This window comes from Choloepus didactylus, chromosome 4 (assembly GCF_015220235.1).
Source record: "Choloepus didactylus isolate mChoDid1 chromosome 4, mChoDid1.pri, whole genome shotgun sequence".
In the NCBI taxonomy this organism is placed as follows: Eukaryota; Metazoa; Chordata; class Mammalia; order Pilosa; family Megalonychidae; genus Choloepus; species Choloepus didactylus.
Window position 1 is genome coordinate 53,703,791 of NC_051310.1, and position 22,077 is coordinate 53,725,867.

General features: G+C 38.3%; 1 protein-coding gene across 5 annotated transcripts in view; it reads right to left on the reverse strand.

Moving 5' to 3' along the window:
• KIAA0586 (KIAA0586 ortholog) overlaps positions 1-22,077 on the reverse strand; it is a 168,758-nt gene that overhangs the window by 87,407 nt on the left and 59,274 nt on the right. For all 5 annotated transcript variants that reach the window (XM_037832616.1, XM_037832619.1, XM_037832617.1 and 2 more), the window contains 6 exons: positions 21,653-21,771; positions 17,833-18,032; positions 6,036-6,195; positions 5,417-5,639; positions 4,637-4,890; positions 2,380-2,456 (listed from right to left, as the gene is read on the reverse strand). In XM_037832616.1, the coding sequence (XP_037688544.1) occupies positions 2,380-2,456; positions 4,637-4,890; positions 5,417-5,639; positions 6,036-6,195; positions 17,833-18,032; positions 21,653-21,771 (1,033 nt within the window). The remainder of the gene's footprint in view (positions 1-2,379; positions 2,457-4,636; positions 4,891-5,416; positions 5,640-6,035; positions 6,196-17,832; positions 18,033-21,652; positions 21,772-22,077) is intronic.

The window sequence follows — 22,077 nt, forward strand, 5'->3', positions numbered from 1 at the left end:
CATGCAAAGATTTCTTCACTGGTGAATTCTACCAAATATCTAAGCAATAAGCAATATCAATTTTCTACAAACACTTCCAGAAAGTTAAAAAGGAGTAAATATTTATATCAAAACGAGACAAAGACATTATAAGAAAAGAAACCTACAGATCAATATCCCTCATGAAAATACATACAAAAGTCTACATCAAATATTGGCAAAGCAAATCCAACAACTTTTCTTAAAAAGTTATATATATATATACTGTGCTGGTTTGGATGTATTATGTCCCCCAAAATGCCATTATCTTTGATGCAGCTTTGTGTGGGCAGGAAACGTACTGGTGTCAATTGAGTTGGAGACTTTTGATTGGATGGTTCCATGGAGATGTGATCACTCAACTGTGGGCGAGATCTTTCATTGGATAATTTCCATGGAAGTGTGGCCCCATCCATTCAGCATGGGCCTTGATTAGTTTACTGGAGCACTACATAAGCTCAGACAGAGGGAGCGAGCTTGCTATAGCCAAGCGGGACGCTTTGAAGAATGCACAGGAGCTGAGAGAAGAGCTGCAGATGAGAGACAGTTTGAAGCCGGCTGTTGAAAGCAGACTCTTGCTCCAGAGAAGCTAAGAGAGGACAAATGCCCCAAGAGCAACCGAGAGTGACATTTTGAGGTGCTGCAGCCTAGAGAGGAATGTCCTGGGAGAAAGCCATTTTGAAACCAGAACTTGGAGCTGACGCCAGCCATGCGCCTTCCCAGCTAACGGAGGTTTTCCGGACGCCATTGGCCATCCTCCAGTAAAGGTACGTGATTGTTGATGCATTACCTTGGACACTTTATGATCTTAAGACTGTAACTGTATAACCAAGTAAACCCCTTTTATAAAAGCCAATCCATTTCTGGTGTTTTGCATTCCGGCAGCATTAGCAAACTGGAACATATACCTACCATACTATCCATCCAATCCACACCTACATAGTTTCCCAAAAGAAATGAAAGCATATATCCATACAAAGACTTGTACACAAATGTTCATATAGCAGTTTTATATGCAATAGCCAAAAGTTGAATCAATCCAAATATCCATCAACAGATGAATGGACAAATTGTAGTACATTCTTATAAAGGAATACTACTGAGCAATTAAAAGGAATGAACTATTCATATATGCTTACAATATAGATGAATCTCAAAATAATTATGCTGAGTGAAAGAAGCCATACAATAAAAAAGTACAAAATGTGATTCCACTTATATAATTCTTGAAAATGCAAACTAATCTATAGTTACAAAAGGAGATCAATGGTTGCCAGGAAGGGTGGCAGAGGGATGAGTGAAATGGGAAAAGATGAAAAGAAGGCATTACAAAAGGACATGAGGAAATTTTTAGAAGGGATGGATGATAAGATATGTTCATTATCTTGATTCCAGTGATGGTTTCATGAATGTACACACATGTCAAAAATCATCTAAAGAAAAATTTCTTAAAAAACAGCAATATAACAGCAATGCTTAGCAAGGACTATAGGTAATTAGATGAAATTTGAGTGTGTTTACCTTTCCTTGCTTATGTTGTTTGAAAATAAAAAGTAAAGAATATTTCTATTCCTTAACAGTTTTTACAAAAGAAAATTACTACTTTTATTCCTATATGATATTAATTTTACATACATAAACACATATGTAGATATGTAATTCGATATTTTGTCAATATTTTCTTCCACAAAGCTAAATAACAACTAGGAAGTGATAATAACCCTGGGTCTTACTTCAGTTTTTTAAAAAAACATAAAATCTAATTATTTTTTAGCACAGAGAATTATAGCAATGGTTAGGGAAAAATAACAAATGTATTATAACAGGGTTGACTTAAATAGCTAAGTTCTTACTCAAAATATTTTAAATGCAATATGTCCAGGTAAAAATTTGCAATGAGCTATACTTCATTACCTAATAATATTAGCTGTGTATTTTTCAACTACTGGAATCAAAAGGGTTAATAACACAATTTTCTTTTCATTCTCACAATTAACATTAGATTATATTGTGAAATATGCAAGACTGAGAGGAACAGAGAATGGGAAGTTACTGCTTATAATTGGTACATGGTCTCCTTTTGGGGTGATGAAAAGTTTTGGAACTAGAGAGACGTGGTAATTACTCAACATTGTGACTATGTTAAATGTCACTGAATTGTTCACTTTAAAATGGTTAATTTTATGTTATGTGAATTTCACCTCAATAAAAAAAGAAGTGTGCAAGAGACTTTAACTTCCTTCACAAATATTTTATAAGTGCCTATAATTCAAATAATTGAGAAAAAAAACCAGATCAGTGGCAAAAAGTTCACTAAGATATTCATGTCAGAATTCAATGTTTGAGTCAATCATTCCTTACCATTTCAAAGGCATCATGCAGAGTACTGGATAAGCTATCACTTGGGTTTGTCAAATAGAGTCTTCCCTCTCCTAAAACTAAAAATTAAAATGTAAATTTTTAAAAAAGAAGACACACAAATGTAGTAAATAATCTGAACATGAAGCCATAGAATACATTTAGACTTATCTACAATAGAGATAATGGCAAAGTTAATAAACAAATAACTGACAAGCTAGTCATCCTCACCAGTTTAAAAAAATGCAACATATTCAGGTGAAAATTTGCACTGAGCTACGGGATTTTTGTTTCACACACCAAATCGGCAAGAATTAAAAAGAACTACAGTGGTACCTCGGTACTCAATTGCTTTGAAACTTGTTGAATTTGGTATTCGAGGCATTCTGATGTGAAAATTTCGTCCCAGTACTCGCCCTTTGTTTGGTACTTGACACACAAGTGTCAGTTGCCTCATGACTCACTACCCAAAACAGCCAAAACAAAGGGTCACACATCACTCACGCAGTAGCTCTTGCCCTGCGCACATTCCCTTGTGGTTTTAGCTTAGCCTCTGGGGTCATTTTGTATAACTGCGTTATTTTTCTTATCATGGGTCCTAAGAAAATGAGCAGTGAGAGCGCTGAGCAGAAAAGAAAATTACTTTGCACCATCATGGAGCAAAAAACAGGAATAATAGGCAAATAAGAGTGGTATTCAAATTACTGATATTGCTAGGGAATGTGGTTTGCCTAGAACAACAGTCTCCAACATCATGAAAAATAGAAAAGCGATAAAAAAAAAAAGACTGATGTTGAGGAGTTAGAGGAGGAACATCATGAAGAGCTCAGCACTGAGGAGCTGCAGGAACTACAGGAGCAGCAACGAAAGGGGGCTGAAGGGATTTCTTCAGGTGAGGAGGAGATAAGGGAGGATGTCCCCTGTTCTTTGATAAAAGAAATGTGTGCAAAATGGGCAGAAGTTCAAAACTTTGTGGAGAAGAACCAACCAGACAAGCAGAAATATGAATTTATTGAATGACCAAAGAATTTCACATTTTCAAGGAATTCTGAAAAGAAGACAGAAGCAGTCCTCATTGGATAAGTTTTAGTGATGGTGACAGAAAGTGTGTTGGAGCTTGTGGTGCAAGCTGAAAAAAAGAAGAAAAGAGAAAGAACACCTGAAGTGCAAGTGCCCAGTACTCCATTGGAGGGGGACTCTCCTTCCAAAGCATCACTCCATGTAACGTCTCCTCCTTACCATTCTCCTCCCACCATCCTATTAGGCCATGGACTCTTCTCAGTACAGATAAAGTGAAGCTTTTATTTTATTTAATCTGAGTTTTTATTAATTTTTAGGTTTATTTCTCATGTAAAGTAATGATATACAACCATAACTTCTTACATCTTGCCTTAAAAATGTGCACTCTTTGATTTGGGAATGCACTAAATTTATCTACATTATTCCTTATGGGAAAAATTTGTTTGGTCCTCATTGTTTTTGATACTCGTCACACCTCCCGGAACCAATTAATGACGAGTACCAAGGTACCACTGTATAAATAACAATTGTAACTATGAAACTGAGAAATTGACACTCTCATACACTGTTGAGGTAATTAAAAACCGGGTAACCATTCAGGAGATCACTTTGTCAGTGTATTAGTATTGTAAAGGTACATACTCTGACTCAGCAATTCCACTTGTAGGCATTTATTCCAAGGAATTTATCAGAGAAGTGCACAAAGATATATGTGCAACGATGGTCACTGGAGAGTTGTATATAGTAAGAAGAGAAATACTGAAAACAATACAAAGGCCACCAGTATAGTATTGTTTAAACAAACTACAAGGACATTTTTTAAAAATGAGGTAAACCTAGATGTACTGATATAGAAATGTCCACAATTTATTCTTAGTTGAAAAATTCAGGTTTCAAATAAAAATGTATAGTATGATCCTATTTTTAAGGGTAAACATACATACAGATACATGTGTGTGTATATATATATGTCCACATATGCACAGAAAAAAAGACTGGAAATGTATACCCCAAACTATTAAGAGTTACATTATCTCTGGAGGGCGGGATTATGAGGCAGATTTCATTGTCTAAGGATAAGGGTTCAGAATATTTTACTGACTTGTCCAGAGTTCATTTTATTTCTATAATACCATTTTAAGTCTTGAAAACTAAGTAAAAACATTTCCAAACAGAAAAATATCAGTTCAGGAACTACCATAACCTAATAAGTGAAATCGACTGATACAAATTAACTTACTCTTGGGAGCCAATTTTTGACCACAGCTAAATAAAATTTCTCCTTCAGAGATGGGTCTATCTAAAGTTTCTGTTTCAGTGATCGTAACACTCAAGGTGCTCTCCAGTGTTGATGAATTAGAACCTGGCGTCTGTGTGGGCGAAGGGGCCTTGGCACCAGCAGCAAAGGGTATAAAGGGAACTGGCTCTGGAGGTGCAGGCTGAGCAGGGAAATCTACGCTCTCAGGTTCTTCATCCTTAGACACAGACATCACACTAAGAAAATAAAGATATATTTTGAACATATTAAGCCACTGAAGGTCTATATTCATTTTGAGATAAAAAACAGATTCAAAGACACTAAATGCCTTTTAGAAAAGTAGTTCTATAATCTACACTACTAGATTAACAAGCTTCATTTTTCTAAAACTGTTTTCATGGTTTGATCATAAACCATCTTGAAAGCTCCTCCACTCATAAGGTAAACCTAAATGGGGATATATGATGATATAAAACAGCTGATCATACTATATGAAGATCCACATTGGATAGAAATTGTTTTCTATTGTATTAACAACATGACTGATAGCTTCATTTTAGTCTACTTCAAACCTTTTGAGAAAGAGGTGAAGGTATAAATACATTTGATAAAAACTGTTAAAAACTTAAATTATTAAACCTCTTTCTTCTAATGTAGGTCATGGTTTTCAAAGTTCCATTTATCATTTTTGATGTTTCCCATCAAAATCAGGCAAGCTTAAAATGAAATGTACTTTCACTAGAAGTAAATGTTATTGCTTACATAGCTCTTGGTTGAAGAGGTTCTTCTTTAAGGGAGTTAGGATTCTCTTCTTCCAAAGGCAGCTCTCCATCACCCCATGGCTTAGGAAATTCAGGGCTTGGTATTTTCAGTTTATCAACAGAAATCTCTGACAAAGTCGGGGTAAGAGCTGCTGTTGGAGGAGGTGTAGGAACAGGGGTAACCACTGGAGTATTAACAAGTGTAGTGGCAGAGATTTCAAATCCTAAAGATTTAAAATAGAAAGACAGAAAAAGAAAAAAATTCAATAAACACCACCACAGAAAAGCAAGATATGCTGTTACAAAAATCCCTTAGCATTTTGGTTTACAAGTAACAGCAATAATAATACAAATAATAATAGGAAAATTCCTAAATTAACTCACTAAAGTATAAGAAAATAACCATGAAAAGGCTTGACACTTTTAATACCACCAAGCACTTGAATTTGTCTGTCTATTAGATTAGATACTTTAAAAGTGGCAACCAATTCCTTAGTCTCTTAGATATTTAGTAACAACAGATTCATGTATGAATCCTAAAACATGTCATATAACAAACCACAAAATTTTACTTAGTAGTTCCTAAAATTAAGACTGAGTTATAAGAATAAAGCTTTTACCTTTTTCCACAAATAGTTCTTTCACAGGAAAAGCTACATCATGATCTGAATCACAGGGAGAAGAATCTGGAGTTTTTACTATCACTCGCTCCTTAGGAGGTGACGAAGGTGAGCAAGGAGGAGTAGGCTGTGGGGTAGGTAATGGAGTACACACTCTTACCTAAAATAAATCGATAAAACAAGATAAACGAAGCTCGTAATTATGAAATAAAAGTAACTCGAAACAATAAAAATAAGCCCATTCCTAGACTATGGAAAATTTAAATATATGGGCAAAAAACAAATGGAGCCTATGTAGCCTGCTATCTCAAGACTGGCCTGCAGAAACTCTCAGGTCATTGAACTAGCTCTGCCTCAGAAGTAGTCCCCCCAGAAATGTAAGGCACCCTCTTCTAATAGAGGAAAATTCAACAAATACAGTTGAAGATCAAACCCACAACACAAACTGGATAGGTAGGACATGCAGCAGAAATAAAGCATTTTAACTAATTGACAAGATCTCAAAAGTCAACCTTTTGGCCCAAAAGAAGAGAACATGCAAAAAGTAATAGAAAGGTAAGGAGAAAAACAAGGGAGGACGAAGATAATAGAAAGATAGAAAGTACTGGGGAAGGAAAAGGTAAACATTTTTTTTTTTAATCATCATTTTATTGAGATATATTCACATACCACGCAGTCATACAAAACAAATTGTACTTTCGATTGTTTACAGTACCATTACATAGTTGTACATTCATCACCTAAATCAATCCCTGAAACCTTCATTAGCACACACACAAAAATAACAAGAATAATAATTAGAGTGAAAAAGAGCAATTGAAGTAAAAAAGAACACTGGGTACCTTTGTCTGTTTGTTTCCTTCCCCTACTTTTCTACACATCCATCCATAAACTAGACAAAGTGGAGTTTGGTCCTTATGGCTTTCCCAATCCCATTGTCACCCCTCATAAGCTACATTTTTATACAACTGTCTTCGAGATTCATGGGTTCTGGGTTGTAGTTTGATAGTTTCAGGCATCCACCACCAGCTACCCCAATTCTTTAGAACCTAAAAAGGGTTGTCTAAAGTGTGCGTAAGAGTGCCCACCAGAGTGATCCCTCGGCTCGTTTAGGAATCTCTCTGCCACTGAAGCTTATTTCATTTCCTTTCACATCCCCCTTTTGGTCAAGAAGATGTTCTCCGTCCCACGATGCCGGGTCTACATTCCTCCCCGGGAGTCATATTCCACGTTGCCAGGGAGATTCACTCCCCTGGGTGTCCGATCCCATGCAGGGGGGAGGGCAGCGATTCCACCCTTCAAGCTGGCCCAGCCAGAAAGAGAGGGCCACATCTGAGCAACAAAGAGTCATTCAGGAGGAGACTCTTAGGCACAAATATAGGGAGGCCTAGCCTCTCCCCCGCAGCAACCGTCTTCCCAAGGGTAAAACTAATGGTAGAGGGCTCAACCCATCAAACCACCAGTCCCCCATGTCTGTGGTCATGTTAGCAACCATGGAGGTGGGGTAGGCGAATACCCCTGCATTCTCCACAGGCTCCTCAAGGGGGCACTACATCTTTTTTTTTTCCTTGTTTTTCTTTTCTTTTTTTTTTTAACTTTCCCTTCTTTTTTAAATCAACTGTATGAAAAAAAAAGTTAAAAAGAAGACAAACATACAATAAAAGAACATTTCAAAGAGACCATAACAAGGGGGTAAGAAAAACACAACTAACCTAAGATAACTGCTTAACTTCCAACATGTTCCTACTTTACCCCAAGAAAGTTACATAATATAGCAACATTTCTGTGAACTTGTTCCTACTATATCCATCAGAAATTAACAGACCATAGTCATTCCTGGGCATCCCCAGAACGTTAAATAGCTTATCTGTTCTTCTTGGATTATTGTTCCCCTTTCCTTAATTGCTCTCTATTGCTAGTTCCCCTACATTCTACATTATAAAACATTTGTTTTACATTTTTCAAAGTTCACATTAGTGGTAACATATAATATTTCTCTTTTTGTTCCTGGCTTATTTCGCTCAGCATTATGTCTTCAAGGTTCATCCATGTTGTCATATGTTTCACCAGATCGTTCCTTCTTACTGCCGCGTAGTATTCCATTGTGTGTGTATACCACATTTTATTTATCCACTCATCTGTTGAAGGACATTTGGGTTGTTTCCATCTCTTGGCAATTGTGAATAATGCTGCTATGAACATTGGCGTGCAGATATCTGTTCGTGTCACTGCTTTCCGATCTTCCAGGTATATACCGAGAAGTGCAATCGCTGGATCGAATGGTAGCTCTATATCTAGTTTTCTAAGGAACTGCCAGACTGACTTCCAGAGTGGCTGAACCATTATACAGTCCCACCAACAATGAATGAGTTCCAATTTCTCCACATCCCCTCCAGCATTTGTAGTTTCCTGTTTGTTTAATGGCAGCCATTCTAACCGGTGTTAGATGGTATCTCATTGTGGTTTTAATTTGCATCTCTCTAATAGCTAGTGAAGCTGAACATTTTTTCATGTGTTTCTTGGCCATTTGTATTTCCTCTTCAGAGAACTGTCTTTTCATATCTTTTGCCCATTTTATAATTGGGCTGTCTGTACTATTGTCATTGAGTTGTAGGATTTCTTTGTATATGCAAGATATCAGTCTTTTGTCAGATACATGGTTTCCAAAAATTTTTTCCCATTGAGTTGGCTGCCTCTTTACCTTTTTGAGAAATTCCTTTGAGGTGCAGAAACTTCTAAGCTTGAGGAGTTCCCATTTATCTATTTTCTCTTTTGTTGCTTGTGCTTTGGGTGTAAAGTCTAGGAAGTGGCCGCCTAATACAAGGTCTTGAAGATGTTTTCCTACATTATCTTCTAGGAGTTTTATGGTACTTTCTTTTATACTGAGATCTTTGGTCCATTTTGAGTTAATTTTTGTGTAGGGGGTGAGGTAGGGGTCCTCTTTCATTCTTTTGGATATGGATATCCAACTCTCCCAGCCACATTTGTTGAAAAGACCATTATGGCTCAGTTCAGTGACTTTGGGGGCCTTATCAAAGATCAGTCGGCCATAGATCTGAGGGTCTATCTCTGAATTCTCAATTCGATTCCATTGATCTATATGTCTATCTTTGTGCCAGTACCATGCTGTTTTGGCAACTGTGGCTTTATAATAAGCTTCAAAGTCAGGGAGTGTAAGTCCTCCCACTTCGTTTTTCTTTTTTAGAGTGTCTTTAGCAATTCGAGGCATCTTCCCTTTCCAAATAAATTTGATAACTAGCTTTTCCAAGTCTGCAAAGTAGGTTGTTGGAATTTTGATTGGGATTGCATTGAATCTGTAGATGAGTTTGGGTAGAATTGACATCTTAATGACATTTAGCCTTCCTATCCATGAACATGGAATATTTTTCTATCTTTTAAGGTCCCTTCTATTTCTTTTAGTAGAGTTATGTAGTTTTCTTTGTATAGGTCTTTTACATCTTTGGTTAAGTTTATTCCTAGGTACTTGATTTTTTTAGTTGCTATTGAAAATGGTATCTTTTTCTTGAGTGTCTCTTCAGTTTGTTCATTTCTAGCATATAGAAACATTACTGACTTATGTGCATTAACCTTGTATCCCGCTACTTTGCTAAATTTGTTTATTAGCTCTAGTAGGTGTATCGTTGATTTCTCAGGGTTTTCTAGATATAAGATCATATCATCTGCAAACAATGACAGTTTTACTTCTTCTTTTCCAATTTGGATGCCTTTTATTTCTTTGTCTTGCCGGATTGCCCTGGCTAGCACTTCCAGCACAATGTTGAATAACAGTGGTGACAGCGGGCATCCTTGTCTTGTTCCTGATCTTAGAGGGAAGGCTTTCAGTCTCTCACCATTGAGTACTATGCTGGCTGTGGGTTTTTCATATATGCTCTTTATGATGTTGAGGAAGTTTCCTTCAATTCCTACCTTTTGAAGTGTTTTTATCAAAAAGGGATGTTGGATTTTGTCAAATGCTTTTTCAGCATCTATTGAGATGATCAATTGATTTTTCCCTTTTGACTGGTTAATGTGTTGTAATACATTGATTGTTTTTCTTATGTTGAACCATCCTTGCATGCCTGGAATGAACCCCACTTGGTCATGGTGTATGATTTTTTTAATGTGTCTTTGGATTCGATTTGCAAGTATTTTGTTGAGGATTTTTGCATCTATATTCATTAGGGAGATTGGCCGGTAGTTTTCTTTTTTTGTAGCATCTTTGCCTGGTTTTGGTATTAGATTGATGTTAGCTTCATAAAATGAGTTAGGTAGTGTTCCATTTTCTTCAATGTTTTGAAAGAGTTTGAGTAAGATTGGTGTCAGTTCTTTCTGGAAAGTTTGGTAGAATTCCCCTGTGAAGCCATCTGGCCCTGGGCATTTATTTGTGGGAAGATTTTTGATGACTGATTGGATCTCTTTGCTTGTGATGGGTTGGTTGAGGTCTTCTATTTCTTCTCTGGTCAGTCTAGGTTGTTCATATGTTTCCAGGAAATTGTCCATTTCCTCTACATTATCCAGTTTGTTGCCATACAGTTGTTCATAATATCCTGTTATAATTTTTTTAATTTCTTCAGGATCTGCAGTTATGTCACCTTTTTCATTCATTATTTTATTTATATGGGTCTTCTCTCTTTTTGATTTTGTCAGTCTAGCTAGGGGCTTGTCAATCTTGTTGATCTTCTCAAAGAACCAACTTTTGGTGATATTTATCCTCTCTATTGTTTTTTTGTTCTCTATGTCATTTATTTCTGCTTTAATCCTTGTTATTTCTTTTCTTCTACTTGGTTTAGGATTGGTTTGCTGTTCATTTTCTAGCTTCTTCAGTTGATCCATTAGTTCTTTGATTTTGGCTCTTTCTTCCTTTTTAATATATGCGTTTAGTGCTATAAATTTCCCCCTTAGCACTGCTTTTGCTGCATCCCATAGGTTTTGGTATGTTGTGTTCTCATTTTCATTCGTCTCTATATATTTAGCAATTTCTCTTGCTATTTCTTCTTTAACCCACTGATTGTTTAGGAGTGTGTTGTTTAACCTCCAGGTATTTGTGAATTTTCTAAGTCTCTGATGGTTATTGACTTCTAATTGTATTCCATTGTGGTCAGAGAATGTGCTTTGAATAATTTCAATCTTTTTAAATTTATTGAGGCTTGTTTTATGTCCCAGCATATGATCTATTCTGGAGAAAGTTCCATGAGCACTAGAAAAGTATGTGTATCCTGGTGATTTGGGATGTAATGTCCTGTATATGTCTGTTAAATCTAATTCATTTATCAGATTGTTTAGGTTTTCAATTTCCTTATTGGTCTTCTGCCTGGTTGATCTATCTATAGGAGAGAGTGATGTGTTGAAGTCTCCCACAATTATTGTGGAAACATCAATTGCTTCCTTTAGTTTTGCCAGTGTTTCTCTCATGTATTTTGTGGCACCTTGATTGGGTGCATAGACATTTACGATTGTTATTTCTTCTTGCTGAATTGCCCCTTTTATTAGTATGTAGTGACCTTCTTTGTCTCTCAAAACATCCCTGCATTTGAAGTCTATTTTATCTGAGATTAATATTGCTACACCTGCTTTCTTTTGGCTGTGGCTTGCATGAAATATTTTTTTCCAGCCTTTCACTTTCAGTTTCTTTGTGTCCCTGTGTCTAAGATGAGTCTCTTGTATGCAACATATTGATGGTTCATTTTTTTTGATCCATTCTGCGAATCTATATCTTTTAATTGGGGAGTTTAATCCATTTACATTCAACGTTAAAACCGTGAAGGCATTTCTTGAATCGGCCATCTTATCCTTTGGTTTATGTTTGCCATATTTTTCCCTCTCTCTATTAATATCCTTTATTGTACCCATACCGAATCTCGTTAGTACTGAACCTTTCTCCAAGTCTCTCTGTCCTGTCTTTGTTTCTCTGTCTGTAGGGCTCCCTTTAGTATCTCCAGTAGGGCAGGTCTCTTGTTAGCAAATTCTCTCAGCATTTCTTTGTCTGTGAAAAATTTAAGCTCTCCCTCAAATTTGAAGGAGAGCTTTGCTGGATAAAGTATTCTTGGCTGGAAATTTTTCTCACTCAGAATTTTAAATATATAGTGCCACTGCCTTCTCGCCTACATGGTGGCTGCTGAGTAGTCACTACTTAGTCTTATGCTGTTTCCTTTGTATGTGGTGAATTGCTTTTCTCTTGCTGCTTTCAGAACTTGCTCCTTCTCTTCTGTGTTTGACAGTGTGATCACTATATGTCTCCGAGTGGGTTTATTTGGATTTATTCTATTTGGAGTTCGCTGAGCATTTATGATTTGTGTATTTATGTTGTTTTGAAGATTTGGGAAGTTTTCCCCAACAATTTCTTTGAATACTCTTCCTAGACCTTTACCCTTTTCTTCCCCTTCTGGGACACCAATGAGTCTTATATTTGGACGTTTCATATTATCTATCATATCCCTGAGGTCCATTTCGATTTTTTCAATTTTTTTCCCCATTCTTTCTTTTATGCTTTCATTTTCCATTCTGTCATCTTCCAGGTCACTGATTCGTTGTTCAACTTCCTCTAGTCTTGTACTATGAGTGTCCAGAATCTTTTTAATTTGGTCAACAGTTTCTTTAATTTCCATAAGATCATCCATTTTTTTATTTAGTCTTGCAATGTCTTCTTTATGCTCTTCTAGAGTCTTCTTGATTTCCTTCATATCCCGTACTATGGTCTCATTGTTCATCTTTAGTTCTTTGAGTAGCTGCTCTAGGTGCTGTGTCTCTTCTGGTCTTTTGATTTGTGTGCTTGGGCTTGGGTTATCCATATCGTCTGGTTTTTTCATATGCTTTATAATTTTCTGTTGTTTTTGGCCTCGTGGCATTTGCTGAACTTGATAGGGTTCTTTTAGGGTTTGTAGACTGTCCTAGTTTGCTAATGCTGCAGAATGCAAAACACCAGAGATGGATTGGCTTTTATAAAACGGGGATTTATTTTGCTACACAGTTACAGTCTTAAGGCCACAAAGCGTCCAAGGCAACACATCAGCAATCGGGTACCCTCACCGGAGGATGGCCAATGGCCTCCGGAAAACCTCTGTTAGCTAGGAAGGCAGCTGGCATCTGCTCCAAAGCTCCGGCCTCAAAACGGCTTTCTCCCAGGACGTTCCTCTACTAGCAAGCTTGCTCCTCTTCAAAACATCACTCCCAGCTGCACTCTCCTCCTCCCCCCGAGTCAGCTCATTTATGTAGCTCCACCGATCAAGGCCCACCCTGAATGGGTGGGGCCATGCCTCCATGAGAACATCTCATCAGAATCATTGCCCGCAGCTGGGTGGGGCACATTCCAAGCAAATCCAACCATCACCAAAACACCTGCCCCACACAAAACCACAAAGATAATGGCATTTGGGGGACACAATACACTCAAACCGGCACATTCCACCCCCTGAACCCCAAAATGACATTATCTTTCCAAATACAAAATATATTCATTCCATCACAATATCACAAAAACTTAAATCATTTCAGTAACAAAAGTTAAGTACAAAATCCCATCAAAATCAGTTTAGGCTTGGTCAGTTCTAAGGCATAATTCCCCTCTAGCTGTGGATCTGTGAACCTAGAACAAGTTATGTGCTTCCAATATACAAAGGAGAGACATTCATAGGATAAACATTTACATTGCCATAAGGAGAAACAGTAAGGAAAACAGGGTTAACAGGAGCAAAACAGTTCCTAAAACCCACAGGACAAAGTCCATTAGATTTCAAAGTCCGAGAGTCATTTACAGAACGACGTTGCATCCTTGGGGCTTGAGAGCGGGAGCCTAACCCTTCCCAAGGGCCTTTTCTGCAGCCCGTTCCTCTCCAAACACTTAGGTGAGTGCTCCAACATTTCCACACATTGGGGAGACCACCTTCTCGGCCCCACCCTCCTCAAACATCGGGGCAGCTCCCGGATTCCCTTCCATCTCCGGGGCACACGCTCAACCCCTTCAGAACAGTGTGGTGGCAGCCAGGCTCTCCTCAATTCCCTGGAAATGTGCTCCACCCTCTTTGGGACCTGAGGTGGCAAAACTCTTCCAGAGCATCGAGGCGGAAAGCCCGCCCTCGACCTCCAGGGCAAACTCACCCTTTCCATGCATGTGGGCTGCTCTGCTCTCCCAGCCCTAAACCTCTTGACTCCAGACCTCAACCTCCATGGCTCTGTCTTTGAAGAGATTTTTCCTTTAATTTTTTCCTTGTCTGTCTCCTCCAGTCCAGACCGGCAATGGCTCCGTCTATAAAGATCTCGCAAAAATTCTGTTGGCTTTGCATGAAGCATGCAGGGGTCAAAGCCATCAGACAATAGGAGTTTCCACAAATCCTTTCTGCTTAACTCCTTATCCAATCTTGGCTTGTCCTCAGGTTGGGCTGTAGCTTCTGGGATTCTACCCACTGGAAGCCCGTAATTTTCCAAGCCATCAACTTCTGGTTTCTTTGAACCCAAGAGTTCAGTTCTAAGTTTATCTCTCTCTGCTCGCATTTTACTATAAGCTGCAAGGAGAAGCCAGGATACGTCCTCCACACGTAGTCTGGAGATCTCCTCAGCTAAGTATTCCAAGTTGTTGCTTCCAGATTCTTCCTTCCATCTGACACCAGGACTCAATTTTGCCAAATTCTCTGCCACTTTAAAACAAGGATCGCCTTTCTTCCAGTTTACAACACATTCATCATCTCTGTTCAAGGCCTCATCAGAAGTATCTTTAGAGTCCATATTTCCACAAACAGTCTCTTTAAAGCAGTTTTGGCCTTTTCTATCAAGCTCCTCACAACTCTTCCAGAAATTCCCCCTTATCCATTTAAAAAGCCGTTCCAACATGTTTGGTATTTGCAAACTCAGCAGCAAAAGCACCCCACTTCTCTGGTACCAAAATCTGTCCTAGTTTGCTAATGCTGCAGAATGCAAAACACCAGAGATGGATTGGCTTTTATAAAACGGGGATTTATTTTGCTACACAGTTACAGTCTTAAGGCCACAAAGCGTCCAAGGCAACACATCAGCAATCGGGTACCCTCACCGGAGGATGGCCAATGGCCTCCGGAAAACCTCTGTTAGCTAGGAAGGCAGCTGGCATCTGCTCCAAAGCTCCGGCCTCAAAACGGCTTTCTCCCAGGACGTACCTCTACTAGCAAGCTTGCTCCTCTTCAAAACATCACTCCCAGCTGCACTCTCCTCCTCCCCCCGAGTCAGCTCATTTATGTAGCTCCACCGATCAAGGCCCACCCTGAATGGGTGGGGCCATGCCTCCATGAGAACATCTCATCAGAATCATTGCCCGCAGCTGGGTGGGGCACATTCCAAGCAAATCCAACCATCACCAAAACACCTGCCCCACACAAAACCACAAAGATAATGGCATTTGGGGGACACAATACACTCAAACCGGCACATAGACCTATTGAAGTCCTTATCTCTAATTTATCAGATCTACAGCTTCGTGGAGTACACTTTCTCTAACCAGCAGGTGGCGTCCACAAGCCACCTGTTCTCCACAAGCCAGTTCTCCCCTGCTTAGCCTTTTTTTTGGTGAGTGGGGGAGTGAGTCTTGTGGGGCCCAATTGGTGTACCAAGCTTGCGTGTGAAGTTGGTGTTGCGTGCCCTGTATATGGGGCGTGTTTCTGGGCAGTCGGGGAGGGGGGGTGGCCCTAACAATCAAATCTCCCTGATGATCCTAGAGTTTTAAAGCTGCTGCAATAGTCTAATCCTTCAGTTCAGTCCTGCCACAGTTTGTCTCTGCCACTGACCCACAAGTCTTTGGTATTGGCGTATGGCTCCTGAGACTTGCAAGTGGGCCCCTCTTCCAGGCCGTGCACCCCGGGTCCTCTGTTGAGGGATGACTGTGCTATGTCACAGGTGAGTGCCGTCCCCCCAGGGCAGTTCTGGGCTGCTGGGCTGTGTAGGGAGGCTTCCAGTCTGCTCAAATGATGGCTGAATGGGGCTTTGTTAATTCACACTGCTCCACCTTCCCAGCTCTAGGACAATCAGCTGAGGTTGCAGGGAAGGCTAATGTCCACGCCCAGTTTTGTGGTGTGTGCCTGTTATTTGAAGTGCTTCCGTCACACTGGGTTGTCTGGGGCAGCTCTGGGCTATGGGGCTGGCGATGGGCAGGAGTGTTTCCTGTCCACCAGGATGGTGGCTGTGAGCGGACACCCCCCTTTTCTTGGGAAGTTGTGTTGTTTAGTGAATTTTCTCAGCCACTGGATTATTGCCTTTTGTCTCAGAGCTCTCTTAGTTCTGCTCTTGACTTGACGTGCCCAAATTGCAATTCTTTGAAGCTTTCTGTATTGGGCTTCTTAGAGTAATTGTTTTAGAAAAAGAAAAAAGGATTAAAAAAAAAAAAAAAAAAAAAAAAAGGGCCCTCCTCAGAGATCTAATGGATTATTGAAATGCTAAGAGACAAAGCAACCAGGGCCATTAAGGAAAGGTCCACAGGGCAGAGAGATCAGCTTTTCTTCAGGATTTGCATATGCGCCTCAAGGCCTGAGCTCCGCCCTTCCCCTCTCTGTGTTCACCAGAACTCCAAAAATCCTCTGGTTTTATTTTGGAGTTTTTCGTGTTATTTTTTTTTTTCTATGCCTGTCTCTTCTCTGCTGGGCTGGCAGCTCTCAGATTCTCTGGTGTCTGGTCTCAGTCTATCTATGGTTGGAGTTTGAATCAGTAGAATGAGTTTCCGAGAAGGGCTACCACTGCAGTTCTCCCTTCTCCTTCCCGGAGCTGGCAGCCCCTCCTCCCACGGGACTGAGCCTGGCAGGGAGGGGCGCGGGTCCCCTGGCCGCAAAAACTTACAGATTTCGCTGATCTCAGCAGTTCGACATTTTCATGAGTGTTGTATCAAGTATGCCCAAAGACAGATTGCTCTATGGTGTCCAGTCCACACAGTTCCTGGCTTTTTACCTACTTTCCTGGAGGAGTAACTAAAACTTACAGCTCACCAGTCTGCCATCTTGCCCCGCCTCCAAACATTTTAAAATTAAATTGTGACTAGGTAATCATTCAAATGGTTCAAAATTCAAAAGGTACAAAAGGATGACAGTGAAAATTAAGTTTCCTATCCCCTACTCATGCCTTATTTAACTAGTTCCCTTCCCAAGAGTTAATAACCTTGTATTGAAGTCATTTCCTATGTATAAGGATTTATCAATAAGAATAAATTCCCAAAAGTGGGACTGCTGGGTCAAAGAGTTAATTCAATTAGGAATTTTATCAATATTGGTAAATTTCCTCCTACAAAGGTTATACTATTTCACACTTGACCAGAAGGCATGAGAAGCCTGTTTTTCCAACAACTTGAATATGGACTCTATATTATATAGTATTAATACATCAATGTTAAATTTCTGGGGTATGATAATGGTTATGGATTTCTTTGGTAATGTACAAAAGCATCCTGTTCTTAGGAGATACTGCTGATGCTTTATAGGTAAAAGTGTCATTATATCTGCAACTTTCAAATGGCTCAGAAATTATTTTAAAAGTTTAAAGGGTAAATAATATATACAAAGCAGATATAAAGAAAGAAAATGTGGCAAAATGTTACTAATTGGTGAATATAGGTAAAGGATATACAGATAAGTTGTTACCATACTTTCAATTTTTCTATAGATATAAAAGTTTTCAAAATAAAATGCCGGGGAGGGGGAGAGATGTTATTTTAATCATCACAACAAAGAATCAAACAGTCATAAAACACAATCATAGGATACAGAGTTAAAGTTTATCTATTTCACTGTGCTTTAATAAATGTATCAAAAAGTCCTCAGACTTTGAATCATGAAAGGAAAGTGACTCTTACCGGTAAGTATGTTTCACTTGTTGAAACATCCCCAGGAACACCTGCAGCAACAGGACCTTGCCTCTTTGCTTCTCTGTCACCCAACATGACAGCAATGGTCTCAGCAAGAGCTTCATTCACAAAATGGCTAATCATGTCTGAATTCACAGGGACCCCTGCATCGACAAAAAGCTGGAGGGCACCACTGCCTGCTGCTTCCACTAAAATTATGAAAGAATTTCAGAATAAGTGTGTAAGAGAAACCGTTGAACTAATCCTGTAGACTGGATTCTTGATAATGATTATATAATCATATAGCTTTTATCATGTGACCATGTGACTATAAAAACTTCATGACTGACATTCCCTTTATCCAGTGTATGGGCAGATGAGTAATAAAATAAAGACAAAAAAATAAATAATAATGGGGGAGGGAAAGGGGGTACAGGATGTTTTGGGTGTTCTTTTTTACTTTTGTTTTTTTCTTGGAGTATGAAAATGTTCTAAAATTGACTGTGGTAATGAATGCACAATTAGATGATGATACTATGAGCCATTGATTGTGTACTTTGGATGGATTATATGGTGTGTGAATATATCTCAATAAAATTGCATTTGAAAAAGAGGAGGCAGAAAAAGGGCAGAGGATAGAAACTTGGGAAATACTGTATTCAAGGAGCAAAAGAAAAAGATAAGGAAATGAAGATCTCGAAGTTGAAAAGCTAGAAGGAAGAGCAACCATGAATTCTAAAAAGCCAAAATCAGTAGAATATTTTAAGAATTAGGGTGGTCAACAGTGTCAATGCTAGAGCCATCTAGGAGAATAAGGATTTGGAAAAAGGCAGTATCATTGACAGCCAAATGCTCTGAGAGATAACTAATGGCACAAAGTACCAGAAGAGACACAAAGATGTAGGAGCAAAACCATAAGAAGAAAGGCACAGCCTGAGAAGGAGGAAGAGTAGGTTTTTCTGCAACTGGAAAGAAGGAAAAATGTAAAGGTCATAACACTTAGAAATGTAAAAAGAGAACAAAGTTGGAAAACTTACACTACCTGATTCCAAGGCTTATTATTTGTAGTGGTTTGAAACTATATGTACCCCAGAGAAACATATTCTTAAGTTCAATCCATTTCCCTGTGGGAGTGGACCCATTGTAAGTAGGACCTGTTGATGAGGCCACTGCCATTAAATGTGGGCTACCTCAATCAGAATGGGTCTAATCCTCTTACTGGAGTCCTTTATAAGAAAATGAAATTCAGACAAAGGGTGAGAAAGCCACAGAAGCAAGAAGCTGAGAGCAATAAAACTCAGAAGAGAAGTGAGGGACCAGTAGATGTCGCCATGTGCCTTGCTGTGTGATAAGAGGAGCCAAGGATCACCGGCAGCCAGTCTTCAGGAAGAAAGCATCAACTTGATGATGCCTTCATCCGGATACTTTCCTGGACTCTGAGAGCAAATAAATTCTCATTATTTAAGCCAAACCATTTCTGGTATCTGCTTTGAGCAGCCTAGGAAACTAAAATATTATTAAATTAAATAATCAAGAAAGTGTGGTACTGGCATAAAGACAGACTTGGAGACCAATGGGAACAGAAGTGAAAGTCCAGGAATAGCTCTCCATATATACAGTCAATTGACTTTTGGCAAGGCGTAAATGCAATTCAATGGGGAAAGGATAATCTTTTCAATAAATAGTGCTGGAATAACTGGATATCCATACACAAAAAAATTAATTTTGTACCTTACCTCATACCCTATATAAAAATTAACTCAAAATATATCATAGACATAAAAGTAAAAATATAAAACCACACATCTTGTAAAAGAAACCACAGGAGAAATCTTAATGATCATGGGTGTGGTGGTTTGAGACTATATGTACCCAGAAAAACATATTCTTAAATTTAATCCATCCCTGCAGTTTGTACCCATTTTAAGTAGGACCTTTTGATGAGGTTACTTCAGTTAAGGTGAGACCCACTTCAATCAGAATGGGTCTTAATCCTATTATTAGAGTCCTTCATAAGCAGAATGAAATTCAGATACATTAAAAAAAAAAAAAAAAAAAAAAGCCAAAGGAAGCAAGAATCTGAACATAAATGGTACCCAGAAGAGAAGGGAGAAACCAGGAGATGCCACCATGTGCCTTGCCATGTGATAAGCTAAGGACCAAAGATCAACAGAAGGTAGCCCCAGAATACCACAGTTTTGGGGAAGAAAGCATCACCTTGATGACACCTTGATTTAGACTTTTTCCTAGCCTCAAACCATGAATGAATAAATTCCCATTGTTTAACCTGACCCATCTCATAGTATTTGCTTGAGCAGCCTAGGAAACTAAAACATTAGGTTAGGCAACGATTTCTTAAATAGCACACCAAAAAAACAAACAAACAAACACACACACACACACACACACTATAAAGGAAAAAATTAATGAATTAAACTTCATAAAAATTAATACTTTGGTCTTCCAAAGATAACATTGAGAAAATGAAAAGGCAAGACATAAAGCATAAAGTAGAACATATTCTTAGAACTTGTATCCAGAATAAAGAACTTTTATAATTCAATACAAACTCCAATTAAAAAATTGGCAAAAGATTAGAAAAGATACTTCACCAAAGTAAATACACAGTTAGCAAATAAGTACATGAAAAGTTGAATATAAGTCACTAGAGAAATGTAAATCAAAATCACAATGAGCTATACCCACTAGAATGGCTAAAATTTAAAACACTGACAAAACCAAGTGTTGGTGAGGAAGTGGAGCAATTGGACTCTTATAGATTGCTGGCTAAAACACAAAATGGTGCTATCACTTTGGAAAACAGTTTCGCAGTTTCTTATAAAGTTAAACATATACTTACCATATGACCAAGAGAAATTAAAAGACATATCTACACAAAGATTTGTCTGCAAATGTATATGGCAGCTTTATTCCCAGAGGCCATCAACTGGTACATGACTAAACAAATTATGGTATATCCATACAATGTAGTACTACTATATAAAGCAGCAAGATTGAATGTCAAAAGCATTATGCTAAATTCAAGGAGCCAGACAGAAAAGACAACATACTGTGTGATTGTATAAATATGAAATTTGAGAAAAGGCAAAAATACAGCTATAGAAAGCAAATCAGTGTTGCTAAGGGTCAGGGAATGGGGGTGGGGAGGTGAAGGTGTGGGTAGGAATTGACTTCAAAATGGCATGAAGTAACTTTTGGGGATGAAAATGTTTTTCTGTATCATGATTGTGTGAATGATACACAGCTGTGTGCCCTTGTCAAAATTCATCAACCTATACACTTAAAATTGGTGAATTTCATTGCAAGTAAAATATACCTTAAAAGAGCTGACAGGAGGGAAAAAAAAAAAGGCAGCAGCAGCAGAAGAGAGTGTATTCCAGAAAAAGAGGCCATTTATCCTTTAAATGAATAATTAAACCTTCAGTTGATATTAAAGGCTAGGCACTAAAGGACAAATATTCTTAATCCTGAGTTATTCATAGTCTAGTGAGCAAGAAAGATATGTAAACCAACCAAAATACATCTGATAATATTATAACAAAGATATATACAAAGTGATGTGAGAAATAGAGTGATTTCAGGGTTAGAGGGATGGAGCATCAATCAGTAGTGTGAAAGTTGCAGAACAGAAACAAAGGGAGAGGTGGAACTAACCTCTACTACAGGGTACTGGGAAGTGATACTGGAGGTTAAAAGCTTATCTTTTGTCAGCCTGGAACTTATTTGACCTCTAGAATATATATATCCACAATGAGCTAAAGGCTTTTAATAACAAAAAAAAAAAGTTAAAAGACTTTAATTCACTTACCAATGTCAGAGGTCAGTGGTTCACTTTCCTCACTGACTGAAACACTGATATTAGGTACAACCCGTTGCTGGATTGGAAAGAGCCCAGAGATAATTCTTGACATTATTTCTTGTTCTACCCTGGGGGATAAAAGTTAAGGACTCCTAAATTTGGTTGAAATGTATAAAATGTTGGACACACCACCCTTAAAAATAATTTTTACCCATGAACCTAAACAGTTGTATGTGAAAATAGTCATTATGAAAGTTGAATCTACAAATAAGAAAAAAAAAAAAGGATATATCTGCTAGCAAGATAATCTGCATGAAACAGAATCTTCTTATGGGAGATAGTTCATGAAATCAAATAAAATAACCTGCATGAAACAGAATCTTCTTATGGGACACAGTTCATGAAATCAAATAAGAATCTTTTAGAGAAGTCTA